General features: G+C 50.6%; 1 protein-coding gene across 5 annotated transcripts in view; it reads right to left on the minus strand.

Annotated features, from left to right (window-relative positions):
• The window catches only part of XPNPEP3 (X-prolyl aminopeptidase 3), a 32,206-nt gene that overhangs the window by 13,121 nt on the left and 1,329 nt on the right, over positions 1-17,756 (minus strand). Inside the window, exons 1-7 of one of the 5 annotated variants that reach the window (XM_031938854.1) lie at positions 17,257-17,521; positions 16,257-16,373; positions 8,245-8,477; positions 5,733-6,140; positions 4,211-4,413; positions 2,212-2,274; positions 1,064-1,177 (exon numbers count right to left, since the gene is read on the minus strand). In XM_031938854.1, coding sequence (XP_031794714.1) covers positions 1,064-1,177; positions 2,212-2,274; positions 4,211-4,413; positions 5,733-6,084 — 732 coding nt within the window. In that variant the 5' untranslated portion in view covers positions 6,085-6,140; positions 8,245-8,477; positions 16,257-16,373; positions 17,257-17,521. Of the gene's footprint in view, positions 1-1,063; positions 1,178-2,211; positions 2,275-4,210; positions 4,414-5,732; positions 6,141-8,244; positions 8,478-16,256; positions 16,374-17,256; positions 17,522-17,549; positions 17,740-17,756 lie in introns of those variants that run through there. The other 4 variants (XM_031938852.1, XM_031938853.1, XM_031938850.1 and 1 more) reach the window with 4 other exon arrangements.

A 17,756-nucleotide genomic window follows, 5' to 3' on the forward strand; every position in this document is an offset into this window, starting at 1 on the left:
TGCTCCATCATCTACATAGGCTGTCTTTGCCTTCCTACCTACATTTTGTATTTCTGGTTTTCTTTTCCTCACCTAAGCAAGGGGGAGAGGAGACCGACAGACCAGAGGCAGAACTTGACTCTGGGCTCCCATGGGCCCGGCTCAAAGATGAAGTCTTTTCCTCTTGGTGACCTGGGCATTGGGGCTGTTTGGTGCCAGCGGCCCTTGAGAAAACCCCGAGGGGTGGCTAGGTGGCACAGTGAATAGAGCCCTAGCCCTGAAGTCAGGAGAACCTGAGTTCAAATGTGGTCTGACACTTAACTAGCTGTGTGACCCTGGGGCAAGTCACTTAACCCCAGGAAAAAAAAAAATGAGAGAAAACCCTGAGAGGTGTCCTTGGTGTCCCTAACTCTGAAGTGAGCAGTGGATTTGACCCACCCTGTCTGCAAGGATGAGCGACTGCCCCCTCAGCTCATGGGTCTGAGCAGCTGTCTCCTTACATCCCGTGCTGTCCTCAAAGGGAGTGACCAGCCACTTCTGCCACCCCATCCTGGACCCTCAGTGCCCCCATGAGCAGTGGGGCGGCTGGCTCCATGGCACTGCGTGTTTAAGCCACTCTAAAGAATAAAACCAAAGCTTCCAGAGAACAGCATCTCAGCTCTACCCCGGTGTAGACAAGATGGAGGGGGGGTAGCCAGAGGGAGGGGCGAGGTGACCTTTGCCCAGCAGCAGGAGCATCGGTGGAAGCTGCCTGCGAGGTGAGAGTGCCGCATGTGCCAACAGGACAAGGGTTGCCTAACACAGTGAAAAATGGAGGCGGATCAGCACATGCCAGGAGGGGGTCGAGGGATCCTCTGGGCTCAGTTCTGGGGAATGAGAACCATCTGAGCCGACCATCGAGGACTTGGAGCCCCAGGTGCCGGGGGCACCTACAAAATGGGAGCAGCACTCAAACTACAGCTTCCCCTTGCTCGCTCAGCGCTGCGAGTGAAGTGCTCTGCTGGGCTTGGGTCTCCATACCACAGTCCTCTCAGACTGGCAGGCCATCCAGTGTGTGTGGGGGAGGGGGGAGGTTCCCACTTACCTTAATAATTTGGTTGTTCTTCACATAGTGCAAAGTATTAGACCGGTTCCCCCCCGCAACCACAGGGGGGTAGGCTAAGATGTCTGCACCTCGAGCCCGGCACTCGAATTCAAACTGTAAAAGACAGAGACAGAATGAGGACCCAGCCTTGGGGTCCTCCATGCCTGAAGGCGGGCCTTTGTTCCACTATTTACCACCACTACAACATGCACAATCCCATGGAGGAGCTGGGCCAGGCCCCTGCCCTGAGGGGGGCCGTAGGAGAGGGGCTGTGGCCTGTGCTTTGCAGCCTCACCTGCTTCCCCTCCAATTTCAGGCCATTTTTGTTGCCTGGTCATTTGCCCAGTTCCAGCTTTCTCAGTGCCAGCTCCTTCCTTAAGAGCTCGTTAGCTGCTTACTTCCCGGCGTTCTATTCTCTAAGCCGCAGAACTTGGACTCTTAATGGCCCTTTTACCAGACCTATAATCAGCCCTCCGGGCCTCCTTTTCTATGGGCTGCATTCTGGGAAGGCCACAAGTGGCTCCAACTCTATCGAGGGGCATAATGAGGGCAATTATGGACCTTGGGGGAGAGAGGCCGGACTCCATTCAGGTACCGCAGCACCACGCCGGCTTATTTCTTAAACAGCGGTGCACCGGGCCTGCTGACGCACACACGCCTTGTGACCTTTTCAGCCTTTCAAATGTCCACCAGCCTACTCTTATGGGGGAGTGAGAGCTGTGGGCAAATGAGTCATCACATCATGAACTGCATTCTAGTAGCCCCCAGGACGCTGGGGCAGCGTGCCCACTTAGGCGGGCGCCCCCGGGCCTTCATTGTCAGAACAACATGTTTTCTTCTTGCCCAAATATACAACTGGCCACTTATGGGGACATCCATGCAGCTGCTGGCTCTAAGCTTAGAGGTGTTACCTCCTTACCTGCAAAAGGAGGATAAACCCTGTTCTAAGGCCCCTCCCAGCTCTGATTTTCTTGGTTCCAAGATCTTTCTCTCTCTCTCTCTCTCCAATATTTCCTGTTTCAAGGACTGCCTCCAGCTCTAAGACTCAATGAAGCTCACAGGCACTCCCCACCAGCTCAAGATTATCTGCTAACTTCTTAAAAAAGCTTTTCTTCTTCAACAATCCTTTATTTCAATAAAATACCCACCTTTGCATAAAGAAACGCTTCATCCACTGGGGCTTTGCTAGCAAACATGGTCTCTACAAAAGCCTGCCAAAGGAAAAAGGGACAGAGTTTTCTTTTATCCAATCCACACTTCCTGACCTAGACCATCTGGAATACAAAGAACCGGTCCTCCCATTTTCTCAGGCCCAAAAGGGACATTGGGAGTCAAGCATGGGTTGCTAAGCCAGAGTTGAGAAGGCAGAACCGTTCTCTTCCAGAGGTGCCTTGTGCACCCCACACTGTAGGATAGAAAAAGCAGCAAGCCTGGGGTCAGAAACCTGGCTCTGCTCTTACTTTTAACAATTAACTGCTGAGTGGTTTAAAATAAGTCTATAAACCTCAGTTTCTTTATCTGTAAAGGGGGAATAGCATCACACTTTTAAAAAGTGCTGGTTGTATCAATGACCTTATCTCCTTCCTCATGGTGGGGATCAAATGAGCTAAGGGATTCATGTCCACCCACTGCACAACTGAACCAGGATTTCACAAGCAGCCACCATGTTTCAGGCAATATGCTGGGTGATGGGGACACCAAGGAAACACCGTTCCTGCCCCACACCTCGGTCACAGTAGCGGGACATGAGGAGACCAAAGGAGAGATGGAGACAGATCTCTGGAGGGCACCAGCAAAAGGAGCATCCAAAAAGGAGGCAGCTTCATGGGGGCACAGCCTGAACGGGGCCTTGAAGAGTAAGGAGGCTGGCTTAGCACAGTCAGATATGGGGAAGAACACACCAAGTTCAGGGAACAGGCCGTCCTGTGGGGCTGGAGCCCAGGGAACAAAGAGAAATCAGATCAGAAATAAGGCTGGGCTTGGCATGGGGAAGGCCTTGGATGTTACCACAGCTCCTCAAAGGTTACCCTGGTTCACAGAGATCGCCAGATAGGAATCACTGAAGCTTTCTGGGGGAGGGCTGACTCTCTGTTAATGTATACAGAATCATCAAAGGAGGAAGCCAGGTGAGGCTGGGTGGGTGTCTTTAAGAACACTGTGCTCCAGAACAGACCCCCTGGCTTCTCCTAATGGTCCCATAATTCCCAAGACTTCACAAGAGATGGACCCCACAGCGGTCTGCCCAGAGGTAATGAGGCAGCAAAAGGACAGAGTTTATGAACTCGGCTAGGGACTCCATCTTATCTCTTTGCAGAGAAAGTGACTCACACTACAGCGGCCACGGCTAGGGCCAAAATGGAGGCCGGAGAGTGAAGTCAATGGGGGTAGCTCGTGGGTCCCTCTCTGGGGGGCTGGGGGCTGCTCTGTGGGCCAAAACAAGCTAGATAGTAGCAGCCCTGAAGCTACAGCTGATGTGGTGGGAGGTGAGCCCCCCGAGGTCGTCCAGCAGAATGCCCTCCATTTTGTTAGTTTAAAGCAGCATGTGTCTCTTATCTGTGAATAACACAGCTGGCCATGTCTCTCCCACTGCCCCCGGTCCCTGATGAAGGGCTGGCTATGTCTCCAATGTGATTTTTCAATCACACCTCAGGTTCTCCTCAAGCATTCGCCGGAGGCCTTGCGGTGTGGATCATGTGGAATGATTCCTTCCCTAGCTCTCGTTTCCTAAAAGCTTCCTCGGTTTCCTTGTTTGTAAGATGTGGGGATGGGGCAGCAGCAGCTTAGCTCTAAGCCTCCTGCTCCCGTCTCTCAGTCCTGAAGTGGAGGTCCCACAAGTGAAGGTGGGATCAGGGTTCCTGCTATCAGAAGGGTTTCTCTCCCCACTCTGCCATTCTGTGAGTCTAAACTCTCTTTGGAGATGGGGAGATGTGGCACAGGAAAAGGGCACAACCACTTGGGTTACCTCTGTGGGCACACCCTCGAAGGAGGCAGATTTCAGCTGATGCTAAGAGACTGGGTGCACCCAGGCTGTCCCCCCAGGGCTCGGGGCCTCCCGAGCAGGAGCTCCAGAAGTTCTTGTGGGAGACCCTGGCTCACCCATATCAAAGATACCCCTGGGCAGAGCTGGCGGCTGGGCCCGCCGCGTACCTGTGATGTCAGCCGCCCGGCGGCCTGCATGAGTGCTATCTCGGAGGGGGATTTGATGAGCCGGAGGCGCTGGATCAGCTGCCGGACAGCTCGCACCCTGTTCCTGCTCCCGGCTTTGGCCTCAGTCACAGGTTTCATGAAATCCAAATGCAGCTGGGCGTGCGAGGGCTTGGACCAGTCGTACCAAACTGTACTTGTCTCCGCTTCCGAGGAGACCCGAGAAAACCGAAGGCAGAGAGAAGAGTCGCAGAAAGATGGCAGGATTACACAGGGTCAAATAACACAAGATCCCTGGGCCTGGGATGGGGCAGGGCCCTACACTACACACAAACACCCACTCCCCATCAGAGCTTCTGTGAAGGGGGCAGGAGGCATGAAGGAGCAGGGAAGGGGGAGGGGGGTGGCCAGGCTGGGTGCCGTTGCGGCCACAGCTCTGTCCAGGCTCCAGGGAAGAGCCTTTTGTCATCCTGGGAGAAATACTTCTCCCAAACCATGGCGGCGGGCTGCACAGCGGGGGGCCATCACACAAGCCGCTCCTCCCCTAGCAGCCTATCCCAGAGGACTCAGACGCTGTCCAGAGCAAACCCAGAGAGAGGGGCCGAGGCCTTGGAGGAGAGTGCACCGGCTGCCCCCGCCAAGTGGCCCCTTCTGGGGGGAAAGTTAGGTTTCTGGGATAAGGGGCAGGGACAGGGTCAGCTTTTCCAATAGTTTTTCTGAGGGATTGTGACCAGGTTTCCCCTGCATGAAACTGAGGACCCTTTCCCCATTCCAGCCCTGCCCAGCGGGCACCTGACTGGCAGATCTATGGGAGGCTGGTGGGGCGTCCATGCCAACTGTGAGCAAGTGCTGTAATGCACAGCCACCTAACAGATAAGGGTGTCGTGAGGGAGCAGGTTCTCCAGGTTTGCACCCAAAGCACAGGAAGCCTGGCCCTCTCTGGCTCAGGGTACAAACTCACTGCCTAACTAAGAAATGTCTAATTAAGACAGCCTTTAGAGCCCTCAGGTACCAGACAACAAGTAAGCTCTGTTCTATCCACCTTGCATTTTGTTTACTAGCCCTGTCAAAAAATTAGGCCAATCACTTCCCCACTTGCAAGGGGGAAAAAAGGGTGAAATCCTGACCTTTTGTGTCTTCCATTTGGAAGGGCTAAGGACCTCACAGGTGCCTCTGGAGGAGAATAAACACCATCCACTAAGTTTCCAGCTTAGGAAAGGACAGGCTTAGTCCTTTGGACCACAGAAGAATTACTAGAAACTTGATTTTAGGTGGCAAGGGATCCAGTGGGATCCCCAAGGAAAATGGTGACTTGGTGGTAAAGATGGTGAGGGATCCAGTGGGATCCCAAAGGAAAATGGTTGACTTGGTGGTAAAGGTGGCGAGGGATCCAGTGGGATCCCCAAAGAAAATGGCGACTTGGTGGTAAAGGTGCCAAGGGATCCAGTGGGATCCTCAAAGAAAATGGTGACCTAGTGGTAAGAGGGGCTCTAGCACCAACATCCCTAAAGGCCCCTGTTGGTACCTTTCAGTTTGGGGACCAGATGCTTGAACTCCTCCAGAGGGAAAGCTTCGTCCACACCAGTGAGAGCCACGGCTCCGTCAGCCCCCGACCGTGGCCCATCCCAGAGCTCTCGGCTAGGATCCCGCCGGGGAACAAAGAGCATGGCTTTGTGAGCGGGCAGCTCCTTGCCAGGGAGGCTCTGAAGGACCAGAATACTGTCGGGCTCCTGGAATCCACAGAGGTACAGGAAATTATTGTCTTGGTGGAAGACGTAGGGGATGTCATTGCTCATGTAGAAGGTGGGATTAGAGAGCAAGACCACCGCTTGGTCTGTCCCACTCTGATCTCGGGCTTCTTTCTGGATCAAAGTCATCAGTTTGTGTCTCCGGAGAGCATATTCCACTTGGGACAGTCCTGGAGTCACCTCGCCTAAGGATGACAAACGACAAGATTGTGTGTTTATGCAGAGTTATTTTACAGATGAGGCGACCCGAGGCTAAGGACACGCAAGCCCCCCAGTGTGTTCCATGGGACTGCTAACGCCTCAGAGGCTGGGGAGAGCGCCTAGGTTTTCCATCTTTGGGCCAGCCCTTCTCCATCCTCGAGGATGAAGGTGGATCCAAGACATCTGTGAAAAGCAAGAGGATGGGCAATGGCCCTTCCCCAGCCCAAAGTACCAGGCAGGCTCCCAATATCATTCCAAAATGCATGGTTTACCAAGAGTCCAACTTCCCTCTAAATTCCAAAATTGGTTGAGAAGAGGCTTACGTTCTGGGAGCAGGTTTGCTAGCTTGGAGCACGACTGAAGGGGCTTCCTAAAGAAGGGCTCGACATGGCCTAGATACCGTGGGGAGCCTCCCAAGTTCCCTGAGGCTGCCTGCCTAGGTTAGCGCACTCAACCCTCCCCCAGAATCACCAACATGGTTTGTACAATCATGTGGCCCCCAACATCTGGCTCCCAAGCTATTGGGGAGCTATGATAGAGACATGGGGATGGGGACGGGGAAATGATTACAGACTAACAATGGGGATATCCAGGAAGGCTTCCTTTACATTTTAAATTAATGGCTGGCTGGTTACAGTCCAGGAAGGGCACAAACTCCCCCTGCAGTCCATTTGTGGAAAGGCCTCCACCTGCTCATTTTTGACCCAAGTGCTCAGCTTAGCTTTCTCTATCAGTGGATGACATCACCTAGCTTACCATCTGACTATTTCCCAAGGTGCCTCCAAGTCAGTACTGAGCAGTCTCCTTAGCATCTCCCCCCCCCCCCCACCTGCATGGGAACCACCTTTAGGAAGCTTCTTTAAAAATGCTGATCCCTGGACCTTAGTGACCCATTCTCTGGGGAAAGAAGATACAGAGGAAGGGGACAGGAAATGTCCTTGGTTGTCACCAGGGTGCATCTTCTCTATGCCCTCGGCTCACGGATCGAGAGCGGGAATTTGAGAGAAGCCGAGGACTACCAGGCGCTGAACGAAGCTTAAGAGAAGGGACCATGATGGGACATTCTGTGCACTTCATAGCCTCTGGAGGAGAGTAATCTAGGGCCCAGCTTCTTACTGGGCCGCAACCCCATATGGGGACTCCTAAATGAACATGGGGGTCGTGAAATTATGATTACCAGTAAATGCTTAGTTTTTATATCTATTTCATATACTATATACCAGGGAGTATGTAACACTTACTCTGGTGAAAAGTTACAAAGTCCTGGGCTATGGCAAATAGTGGAAAAGACTAACCACTAGAAAAGAAAGGAAAGGCCAAAGAAAAGAGGGCATCCAAGAATGCTTTGTCCGATACCAAGGGCAGTGAGGCACTGATCAATTTGGGAAAACTTTTGGCTGCAAGGGCCATAGACACCCAGACTCTTGGCCAGAGTCTTGGGGGAAGGAGGTGGGTAAAGTAAAGTAAAGATAAAAAATCCCAGGGAAAGAGATCTGAGAAAGAAGTAAGGATAGAAGAATTAGGTTCTGGAGCGCCTCAGAGCTGGGCCAAACCAAACAAACTGGGCTAAAACTTTTGAATCTGGCTCAAGACAGTGACAATGAAGGCGAAAGCCAGAAACAAAATGGGGGCATCAAGCCCTGCTTCTGAGCTCCTGATTTCTCTTACAGCTTGGGAGCAGCAGACGGAACCGGCTGTCAACAGCTTAATGAATGTTTTAGGGGCTGATCCCTGGCTTCCTTCTTCCCAGTCAAAATTCAAATCTCTTCCATCTCCTTACTATTTATCAGACCTGACCAAGTCTCTGACTTCACCAACCATGATAAGGCCATCTTCCAGAGAACTCACTGTAACTCAGGAGCGCTGGCCGGTCTCTCCCTCCATTCTCTACTCCAGTCACAAAGGAAAAGACGCCCCACATTTCCTCAAGACTAATCACATTTTCTCTGTCCCTCTCAGTAACACACGATTGAAGCCATTAACCCTAACATTTCTATTCTACCAAGAACCAGGCACAGAGCAGGTCTAGGAAAGGATTCAAGTCCAGCACTCTAACCACTGCTCCATGGGGCATCAAACCCACCGTACCTCCTCCCAGGACCTTAATCCAGGAGTCAATTTCCTCACTTCTCTCTCTCAAGTGGGCCAAGCTATACAGAGTGCTGAGGGCTTGCGGTCAGAATTCTTCCTCCTCCTCTCTCCGCTGAGGACTCCATGCATCCACACTGTTTCCTCCAGAAGTCACAGAAGAAGGGCACGAGCCAGGGAAGGAGTCCGGCCCTATCACTTCAGAGACAAGGAATGGAGGCCTGAGACTGCACCTGCCCAGAGGACAAAGGGTCGCCCATCAGCCACCAGAGCCACAGGGAGCAGCATCCAAGGAGCATGGGCCTTGGTGCGAGGGCTATCAGAAGCCACTGACCTCTTCCTTTCCAGGAGACATGACAGTCCCCGGGAGGTTTGCCCTGACGTATCACAGGTGGAATCTGAATCCAAGCTCTCTGGCTTCAGGCTGTCTCCTACAGGGGTCTGGTCCCAGGGTGGACCATACTTTCATTCCCCTACACTGCATCCCCTTCTGATACCCCTCTCTCCATCAGCACCACCGCCACCCGCCATGACAAGTGTTATCTCCGACTTTCCCACATGCCTCCCTTCCCAAGGCCATCAGAAAGCATAAGCTGGAGGAGCCTGTCAGGTCATCAGCTCTATCAGTCACTGTCCTTGGGTCTTCCTAGCCCAGCTGCTTCCTACTCATGCTCCCCTAACCTCTCTCAGACCAAATTCCCTCCTCTCAATAAAGGGCTGTGTGTGTGTGTGTGTGTGTGTGTGTGTGTGAACAGAGCTACTTTAAGGCACTTGCCTGCCACCACATGGCTGGCCTTTCTCCCCAGGCTGGCTCAATGTCTACCTATCTTTAAAGCCTGATTTCATTGGGGCCTTTCCCAGCTTAAGTCATCTTTTTAGATTTTCCTTAGACTTCTCCACTGTGTCCACCTGTTGTGCCCCCACCTCTGCACATCTGGGCACAATGTCTTGCTAAACAAACAGTTACTGATGGAATCAGCAGAGCCTTCTCCATGCTCCTGCAGGGCCCTTGACCATCAGAGACCTACTAAATGCCCTACAGCATTTGGTTGCTTCCAAACCCTAATCACTGAATGGGTACGACCCCAGTCAAACTGAGACCTGCTAAAGGCCCTAGGCTTAAAAAGGCCAAGGTTTCCCACTGCATCCATGGCCATCTCCAATCCTGATCTCTATCCTGCCACTAGACCCAGAGGGCTCTGGAGAGGAAAATGAGGCAAGTGCCCTCACACAGCCCTCCCTCACCTAAATCCAACTCACTGGCATGTCATGGCATCATGCCCCTGCCATCTTGGGTCTCTTCAAGAAGAAAGGACAACCAATCACAAAATCTCACAGGAAGTTGCCCTCTGGCCTGCTCACACTCTCCTCTCTTTGAAGGCAACATCATCATGTCTCTACCCTGGGCTTCAGGGGTCATTTCTTGTCCCTCTTGGCCACCATAACCTCACAGGAGCATAACCAGGGATGTCATGCCCTTCGGCTGGCAGCAGCCCCTTCTCCCCACAGATTCCCAGCAATGGCACCTGGAATGTGTCGTCCTGGAGCTCCACCTAGGCTCAGTGGGCCATCCGATAAGAGACAAGGGGCTTCCTCACCAGAAGCAGGCACAACAGCCAGGAAAGTCCTTTACTGATCATTTCACCTGACCCTCACAGCAGCCCCAAGAGGCGGATGTGGCTATTACCCCTATTTTACAGATGAGAAGACTGAGGCAGAAAGAAGTAAAGTAGCTGGCCTAGGGTCACCCAACAGCAAGACAGTGCAATTTAAAGTGACCTGGTGGGAGGGTGGGGGTGGGGGAGATCAAGAAGATGCAGGGTCATGAGCCAGAACATATTTCCTTGTCATCCTAAGGAAAGCATGAGAGAAATGCGAGTTATTGTTGTCATCAGAGAAGGAACGTAGTGTAGATCAGACATGCTTTAAGACATCATGGGATCGGGGATGGGGCCCAGGACAAGGGGCTTCAAATCCTCTCCCCAATCTTACTGGGGGATTCTGGGGCAGTCCCTTTGTCTCTGGCCCCATTTCCTCAGCTGCAAAAGGGGGGGCTTTATGATGCTCAGAACCATTTCATTTTTCCATTTTCATTTCTCCTATGTTAGAAACATGCTGATGGCTCAAAAAAATGTCACTTTCCCCCAATAAATGTCTCCTGAGATGGAAAACAGAGATGTGTTGTCATAGAGATGGGGACAAGCAAGCCCCCAGTAGAAGAAAACATGTCTGCTTGTTCACACCAGAGGAGATTGTTGGAAATTGGGGAAAAGTGAAGTTCAGGCAACTGGATAATGTGCCTCAAGGGCCAAGCCCGCTTAACAGCAGGAGTTAGGAGGAGTCAGGTCTTCTCCCCTCCCCCATGGGCTTCCTTAGTTAGGGGTTCACCCAGAGATCTTAGGCTCTGCCAGGAACCTGAAGAAAAGAGATTGTCTCCCTGCCCTTACCACCTAATCGCTATGTCTGGTTCCAAAGGATGAACTTTGTCACTACAGGGACTTTGCACCACAGAATGCAGGGCTTCAAACTGGCCCTGCAAATGGTGGCTCTGCACTTCAGGATTTGTCCAGATACTCAAGTTTTTCCCCTTTTCTTTCATCCCTCTTTGCCTCCTGGTCATTCCATTAAGCTTTTCTATTCTATGATCTGGAGAGAACCACCCACTTCTAACAGATGAGTCACCTTGAAGAATACAGAGGCTTCTGGGCTATATGTGAATTTCCCTTATCCTATGACTGTCATTAGTAACAGAACTGATCATATAAGCAGCAAAGCATTGATATGGGCACTTAATATGTTCATCTACTAAGTGCTGGGGAAAGAAAAGGCAAGGGGTAAAAAACTGGAGTATCAAATTTAAGAAAGGATTAGAGATACATTTTTAATATCTTTATGTTTACTTTAAGCACATATTTATGTCTGGAAAGGATTCTCAAACATCAGAACTAGAAGGAACCTAAAGGATCATCTATTTTATTATACAGAACGAGAAACTGAGGCTGTGAAAGTTACCCACTCAAGCTGATCAGAGTGATCAGAGGCAGAGCAGAGCCCCACTAAAATCCTCTAGCATAGTTCAATATTTTAGCACAGGCCTATACTGAAATAGGTGGCTATGGTCCAAAGGAATTATTAACTGTGCCCTTCCCATTTAAAAACATAAAAATAAAAATGATGAAGTTTAGGAAAAAAAGGAGAAAAAGGGCTGATGAGAGATAAGAAATGTGAACCTTTGAGGCAAATGTGGCCATTTTTACACTGAGCACAATGGACAGACAAAGTCCCAACGCTGCTGTTGGATGAAGTCCAGCTGATAAGACCGAAGCCGCGTAGGCATTATCTCCCCTTATCAAATCATAAATGGGCTCTAAAGTATAAAGAAACCAAAGTCAGGGAAGCAAGTAGGGGCCACCAGGTGATGCAGACTATGACCTTGTTTAGCCAATCTAGGTGCTCTATTCAGAAACCTCCTCAGCAGAAGGGGAGAGCTCCCAAGCCAGGCAGCTCTCCAGGAATCCCAAAGGCACGGGAGCAAGAAAGTCACTTCTGATTTTGTCTGAGGAATGATGATCCAGAGAAAGGTATGAGCCTCTCCGAACAACTGCTTCCTGCTCGTGTATCCTGAAGTAAGGTGGGTCAAGTTTTATTAAACACATTCTGAGCCTGAACCAGGGAGACTTTAAATGGTACTGGGTGATTTTAAATTTTTTTTCCTCTAATCATTTTGCATAGTCAACCTTTTTCTGTATCTGCTTTTGAAGTAGTTATAATGTGCTTAATTTATCAGAAAACTACCACAGGAGAGAGGAGCCAAAAAACTATCAAAGTTTCTTCCACCAACAGAACCATGAGCCATTTGAAAATGTAATACTGAAACAGCCATTTGAAAATGTAGTAACTGAAACGTAGTCCACATTTGAAAAAAATCAGACTGCATTTGAGCTATATGTGTCTCCTCAGTATTACCGTTCATTTTCAAGAATCCAATTCTTGATAAACATGAAAATAACCACTTTTCAGTTAAGACTTAAACAGAGGGAAATCTGTCAGGGAAAAATCTGGTAGAAAAGATTTCCACTTCTTTTAGAGAAGGAATGGCAGGTACCTAGAGAATGACTATCCATGCTTGAAGATGGCCGTTTAAGATCAGGAGAGCAGGAAAGAAGCATGACTTCCCCAGGAAAAAGAGCATGCCCCATTTTGTAGATGAAAAAATTGAGGTGGAAGTAGTTTGCTCCCAGTCCCAAGAGCATGACATGGACCCTCCTGACTCCACGCTGACCCCTGGTGGCCAACAGATCTATAGCCTGCTGTTGATTCCATTTTCCCCTTTCTGACAACTGAAAGGCTTTTTCAGGAGACATAAGCCTTTATTTTTTATTATTCATGACCTGTAGAGAGCCCCTGAGAACCCTAAAAATTCAGAATCTGATTCTTATCATGCCTCTTCGGGGAGTTTTGATCTATCAACACAAGTGAGGGGGAGAGAGGTGAAGGGCAACCATGTAATTTTAAAATTCCTCCATTTAAGAGACCCAAGGGAAGGGTTTGGTCAAGTAAGAGTCCCTAGTTTCCCTTCTCATCTCTGCCAAAATGAAACCTCTAGTTTCCATGACCACGAATCAGCCAACAGGGACTTTCTAATAAGCATCATGTGAGGCCTCTGGTCTCTCTATGCTGTCCGATGCTATGATCAGATACAATCTTGGGATTGCGGTCCATGTCACACAACCCAAGGGCTGTTAAAGAGCTGGACCTTAGCTGGGCGCCTCCCCCTAACCTTGCATGTGCACTTTTGAGATGTGGATAAACTTGATTGTTGTTGGTCCGGAAGAGGACCAGTATATCAGGGAGGGGATGCCATGCCTTGGAAGGGGAATTGGATGTGGGAGGCAGGACTGTGCAAGGTCACCTGCCTCACTCCACCCTCCCTACCTCCCAGAGCCAGCTGGGTCTAATGGCCAGACATAGATCAGGACTACTGGTGATGGCCTCAAATGCAATGGAAGACCAGGGCCTTTTAAGCTCAGTTTGATTGAAGTAATACCCACTCAGTGATTAAGGCTAGGTAGCAACTAAGGCAAAGAATGACCTCTATCACCTCGTCAGAAAAATAAAACAAAAAATAAATGTGGACCCCTAAAAAGGGAAACGCCTTGTTTTCCTTGTTACTGTTGATTCCTAGGCTGGCTCCAATTCCGTTTACCATTTGCAGAAAAGCAAAGTCTGTCTCAGCTAATGGTTCAGGGAACCTCTCTTGAATCCTCCTTGGCTCCCCTCTTTCACACAGTTTAGATCCCTAATGAGCACAGTGGGTGGAACCTCTCAGAAAGGGCCAACCCTCGGCTGTGTGCCCATCCAAATGGGGCCAGGTAAGCAGCACACGGACCACCTCGGAGATGAGCGCCAGCATTGCCTTTCAGTGACTACTTCTACTGATTTTTTCAGACTTGCCAAGATAATATGATCTAGTAACAAAGAATGTCAGTCAGTTACTGTCCATTATGTATCTCCTATGGTCCAGGCGCTGTGCTAAGCACGGGGAAAACAAAACCAGGCCAATGCCAGTCCCTGTTCTCTAGAAACTTACAATTTAATGGGAGTGAAAAGGTACAAACAATATGTATAGAATACATAGAGAAAATCAGCAATAGGATACAGGCTTGAGGGTGGGAGTAGAGTTCAGGAGAGGTTTCTAATTGAAGGTGAGACTTGAAGGAAGCTGGAAAAATCAGAAAAGCTGAGATGAGGAAGGACAGAGTTCCAATCACAAGGGACAGCCAAAAAAAAAAAAAAGTCTGGAGGTTGAGTGTCACCTTAAGGGATAAAACAAGGAGACTAGGTCCCTGGATCACAGTGTCTGGATCTCAGATAAAGAGTAAGAAGAATGGAAGGGTGGGAAGGGGCAACCAGGTCACAAAGGGCTTTATAAGCCAAACAGGACCTTATGTTCAGCCATTAGAGCTAACTAAGGATATACACAGAGAAGTAGCTATATTTGTTACCATCCCATCCCCAACCACTCTATGGAAACTAATAACGTGATTTTAGATCTGGAAGGAACACTAAACCTGTTACACTTTCATTTTTCTTCACTGCCAAGAGATTCAAAGTTTCCAGATACTGTACTTCTTAAGTACGGCAGAAGACAAGTCAATAGGAGGAAAGAGGGGGTTGGGGCTACGGTGCCTCTGAAATACCCTCAGCTAGATGATTTTCCCAGGCTCCCATCTGCTCTGGGCCTGCGCTGTCCCTGAAGCACATCATGCTATCCCTTCCTTCCAGCAGAGGGCAGCAGCAGGCCCAATGGACTCATGAAAAAGTAATCCACACGTGTCACCTCGCCAACATGACTGATTATTAAATGAAGGGTCCAGGAAATACAGTTCACCATCTGAAAGTCATTTGCCACAAGAAATCAAAGCATCTCCATTCTTTTTTTTGTGTGTGTGTGTGGGGGGCGGAGGGGAAGAATTCACTTGATAGCAGCTCAACAACCATTTACCCCACCTTTCGACTCTGACAACCTCTTTCTTGAGCTGTAATTTCTGAGTCTCAGAAGACTTCCCAGAAAGAGTTCCAGTCCGATGAAGTGATAATCAGCAAAGGGCCAGCCTTCTCTGATACACCTGGTGCCATTTGCTGAGCGGAAGCAGTCAAAACAAGGTTCCAGAGGCAGCTGACTTCACTCATCTGGTCATACATCTGCTCAAGAGTAAGTGTGAAATCCATCCTAGCAGGGGGGCAGCCTACCAGTCGGGAAGCTATGTACCCAACGCTTGCAATGTACAACAATTGAGGGGAGGCCAGAGGCAGCAACAGCAAAGGGAGGCCTTCCAGGGCCCCAAGAAGTGATCAGCATTTGGGACACTCAGGCCAGATGCTTATTGTGCACAGATGGTAAAGAGGAGACTTAAAGGAGTAACAAAGCTGGGTCTAACACCAATCGACAAGCATTTATTAAGCACTTATGGTATGCTGGATACTGTGTGGAGAATACCAAGAAAGGCAGAAAATATTCCCTGGCCTCAAGAAGCTCAAGTCCTAAAGGGGGAGTCAACAAACATAAAAAAAATGTGCTGTTTCTGTGCCAATGGATGACGTTAATTGTAATACAAAAACAAAACAAACACTAACCAAGAAAACGCTTTAGAACGTTCTTACTGGAAAGGCCCTTTGGGGTAAGACCACACAACTCTCTTCCCAGTCTCACTGGTTGTATATCCAATGTTCCAGCTGGAGTAGAGCCCAGCCTTTCCCCAGCTCCTGAGAGCTTCTCTTCAGGAAAGCTTTACAGAAGGCTGGCGCAGCCCTGACAAGGACATGGGATATGCCAGGCCTCCTCTCCGCCAAAATCGGAGCTCCTTGCAAGCAGGTACTCTTGCTTCCTGTAGGCCCAACACATCCATCTCAACATCAAATGACATGACGTGACACAGAGGGGGCCACAATCGGATCTTAGGCTGTCTTCCACTGCTCATTAAGCTCCTTTCTCACGCTGTTCCTTTGTCCCAAGGCCTGGAATCATCCCCGCCCCCCAAACCTGGGTATATGTGTGTGGGGAAAGCTTCTTCCTTTTCAGGTTCAGCTTGGGGCCTCCTATCTATGGAGGCCTTAGTTAGGGCCTTCCCCTTGAGGCCCAATTGTTTCAGCTTTGACTCGATATCCAGAGCCTAGAATGCTGGACAAATACGCTGTACCACAGGAGAAAGCTGAGGAACAAGCTCCAAGGAACCCTTTATGTCTGTCTGTCCATCTTGCTCTGGGGTCCACCCCTCCCCATCCTCTCTCTCAAAAGGCTTTTGGGAACCTTCATACATTCAGTAAAGCCATCCCACAAGAAAGGCTTCCACTGAAAAGCTTAGCTGCTCAAGCTACCAATGTGTTTTATACTTTTCAAATAAACTTACCCCCACCTCCAATTAGTATGAATTCATGGGGTTTTACTTTTTGGGTTGTAGAGCAAATACCCATTTGGGGAAATTATTCCTTGGAAGAGGAGGCATCCTTACCTGGCCTGAGAAGGTGTGGGTGTGTAAAGGGGCTGGGTTGGCCTAGATAGCGGCTGGGAATCTTTCTCTCGGGAATAAGTTGGAGGGAGAACCTCCTCTGTGAAGAGGGTGTGCATCCTAAGGAAAGAGTAAGAGAGGATGAAGAAAAATAAATATATCACAAGAATGGATAACACAGTTAATCAATGCGCATTTATTGATTGTCCAAAACTTCTCTACTCTTAAGCTTGATTAAGTCCTATCCATTTACACTCCAAGCAGTCAAAGTGCTTTATCATAAGGGAAAGTTTTTCCGCTGTCTTGCGCCCCCTCTTCCCCCACTCTCAGACCAAGAATTTCTCCATTACATTTATCATGAAAACAAACAGATGGATGACAACGCCAGTGGCCCAGAACTGGCTCAGCACCACGATGGCACCATTCTGCCACAGCCTCTCTGCACCTGCTGACAAGTCGAAGAACTGTGGGGTTTTGGTGGCCCAAGGCTAAGGGCCAGGAGACTTCCTGTAAGATGAAACAGCTAAGGATGGTTTTTTTTCATTCTTAAAGTGTCACAGAAAGGAGTTGTTTACTGCTACTCATATGGGTCAACTCAAGACCTGGCTTCCTCTAATCCCCGGGCCAAAAAAGTCCAATGAAGGTGGCACCAGGTGGGGCAGAGTTTGCAAAGTAAAGACTACAATTTAAGCTACAAGGGAGGAACTACGCCCCACCCTGGTCTTCTGGTGCAGAAAAAGTAGCTATGTGGCTTTCTCGGGGGACGCACGAGGAAGGGGATGGGGAAAATAGGGCGGGGAGGAAGGGGTTCCTCCCCCTGCTTAACGCCGGCCCAGCAGCGCTTGTCCCTCGGCCGCCGCTAGTTTCTATTTTTGCCAGCGGCCCCTCGCTCTCTACTTCTCTGGCGGCAGCTCGATCGCTCCAGCTCCAGTCTCCCTGGCAAGGCGGCGACTTTTTCGCCGGTGCCACGGGCGCGAGAGCCACCCTGGGGGCCTCCGGTTACCTCCGAGCCCGAGCCGGGCCAGCCCCCGCTTTCCGTTGCCTCGTTAAGCGTCCGCAGAGGGGAGGCTGCGTGGCCCCGGGCCCCGCCCCCCGTCCGGCCCCCTTGGCGCCCCGGCCTCGTTCTTAGCGGGCCGGGGCCGCACAACTTCGAGGACTGAAGGCACTGGTTCCGTGATTTTCCCGCCCCTCCCGCTGCGGAGCCCAGCGGGCCCGCGGCGGCTTCGCTTCCTCTCCGCACTCGCGGGGAGCCGGAGGCCGGCTCGCCCCCCACCCCGCGCGAGCCTCGGCTCTAACCTGCGAGGCGGCGGGCGCTCCTGGTGGCGGGCCCGAGCCGGGGGCCCGAGAGCAGCCAGGGCATGGCCGCCAGCCGGAGCGCAGCCGCTAGCACGGGCGAGCGCCGCGTCGCCGGGAGACCGAGGCGCTTCCGGCCGCGCAGTCGTGCAGGGCCGCGGGGAGCCCGGGCCTGAAGCGCGCGCGGCGCGCGGCGATGGCGTCACAGGC

Source organism: Sarcophilus harrisii, chromosome 5 (assembly GCF_902635505.1).
Source record: "Sarcophilus harrisii chromosome 5, mSarHar1.11, whole genome shotgun sequence".
Classification (NCBI taxonomy): domain Eukaryota; kingdom Metazoa; phylum Chordata; class Mammalia; order Dasyuromorphia; family Dasyuridae; genus Sarcophilus; species Sarcophilus harrisii.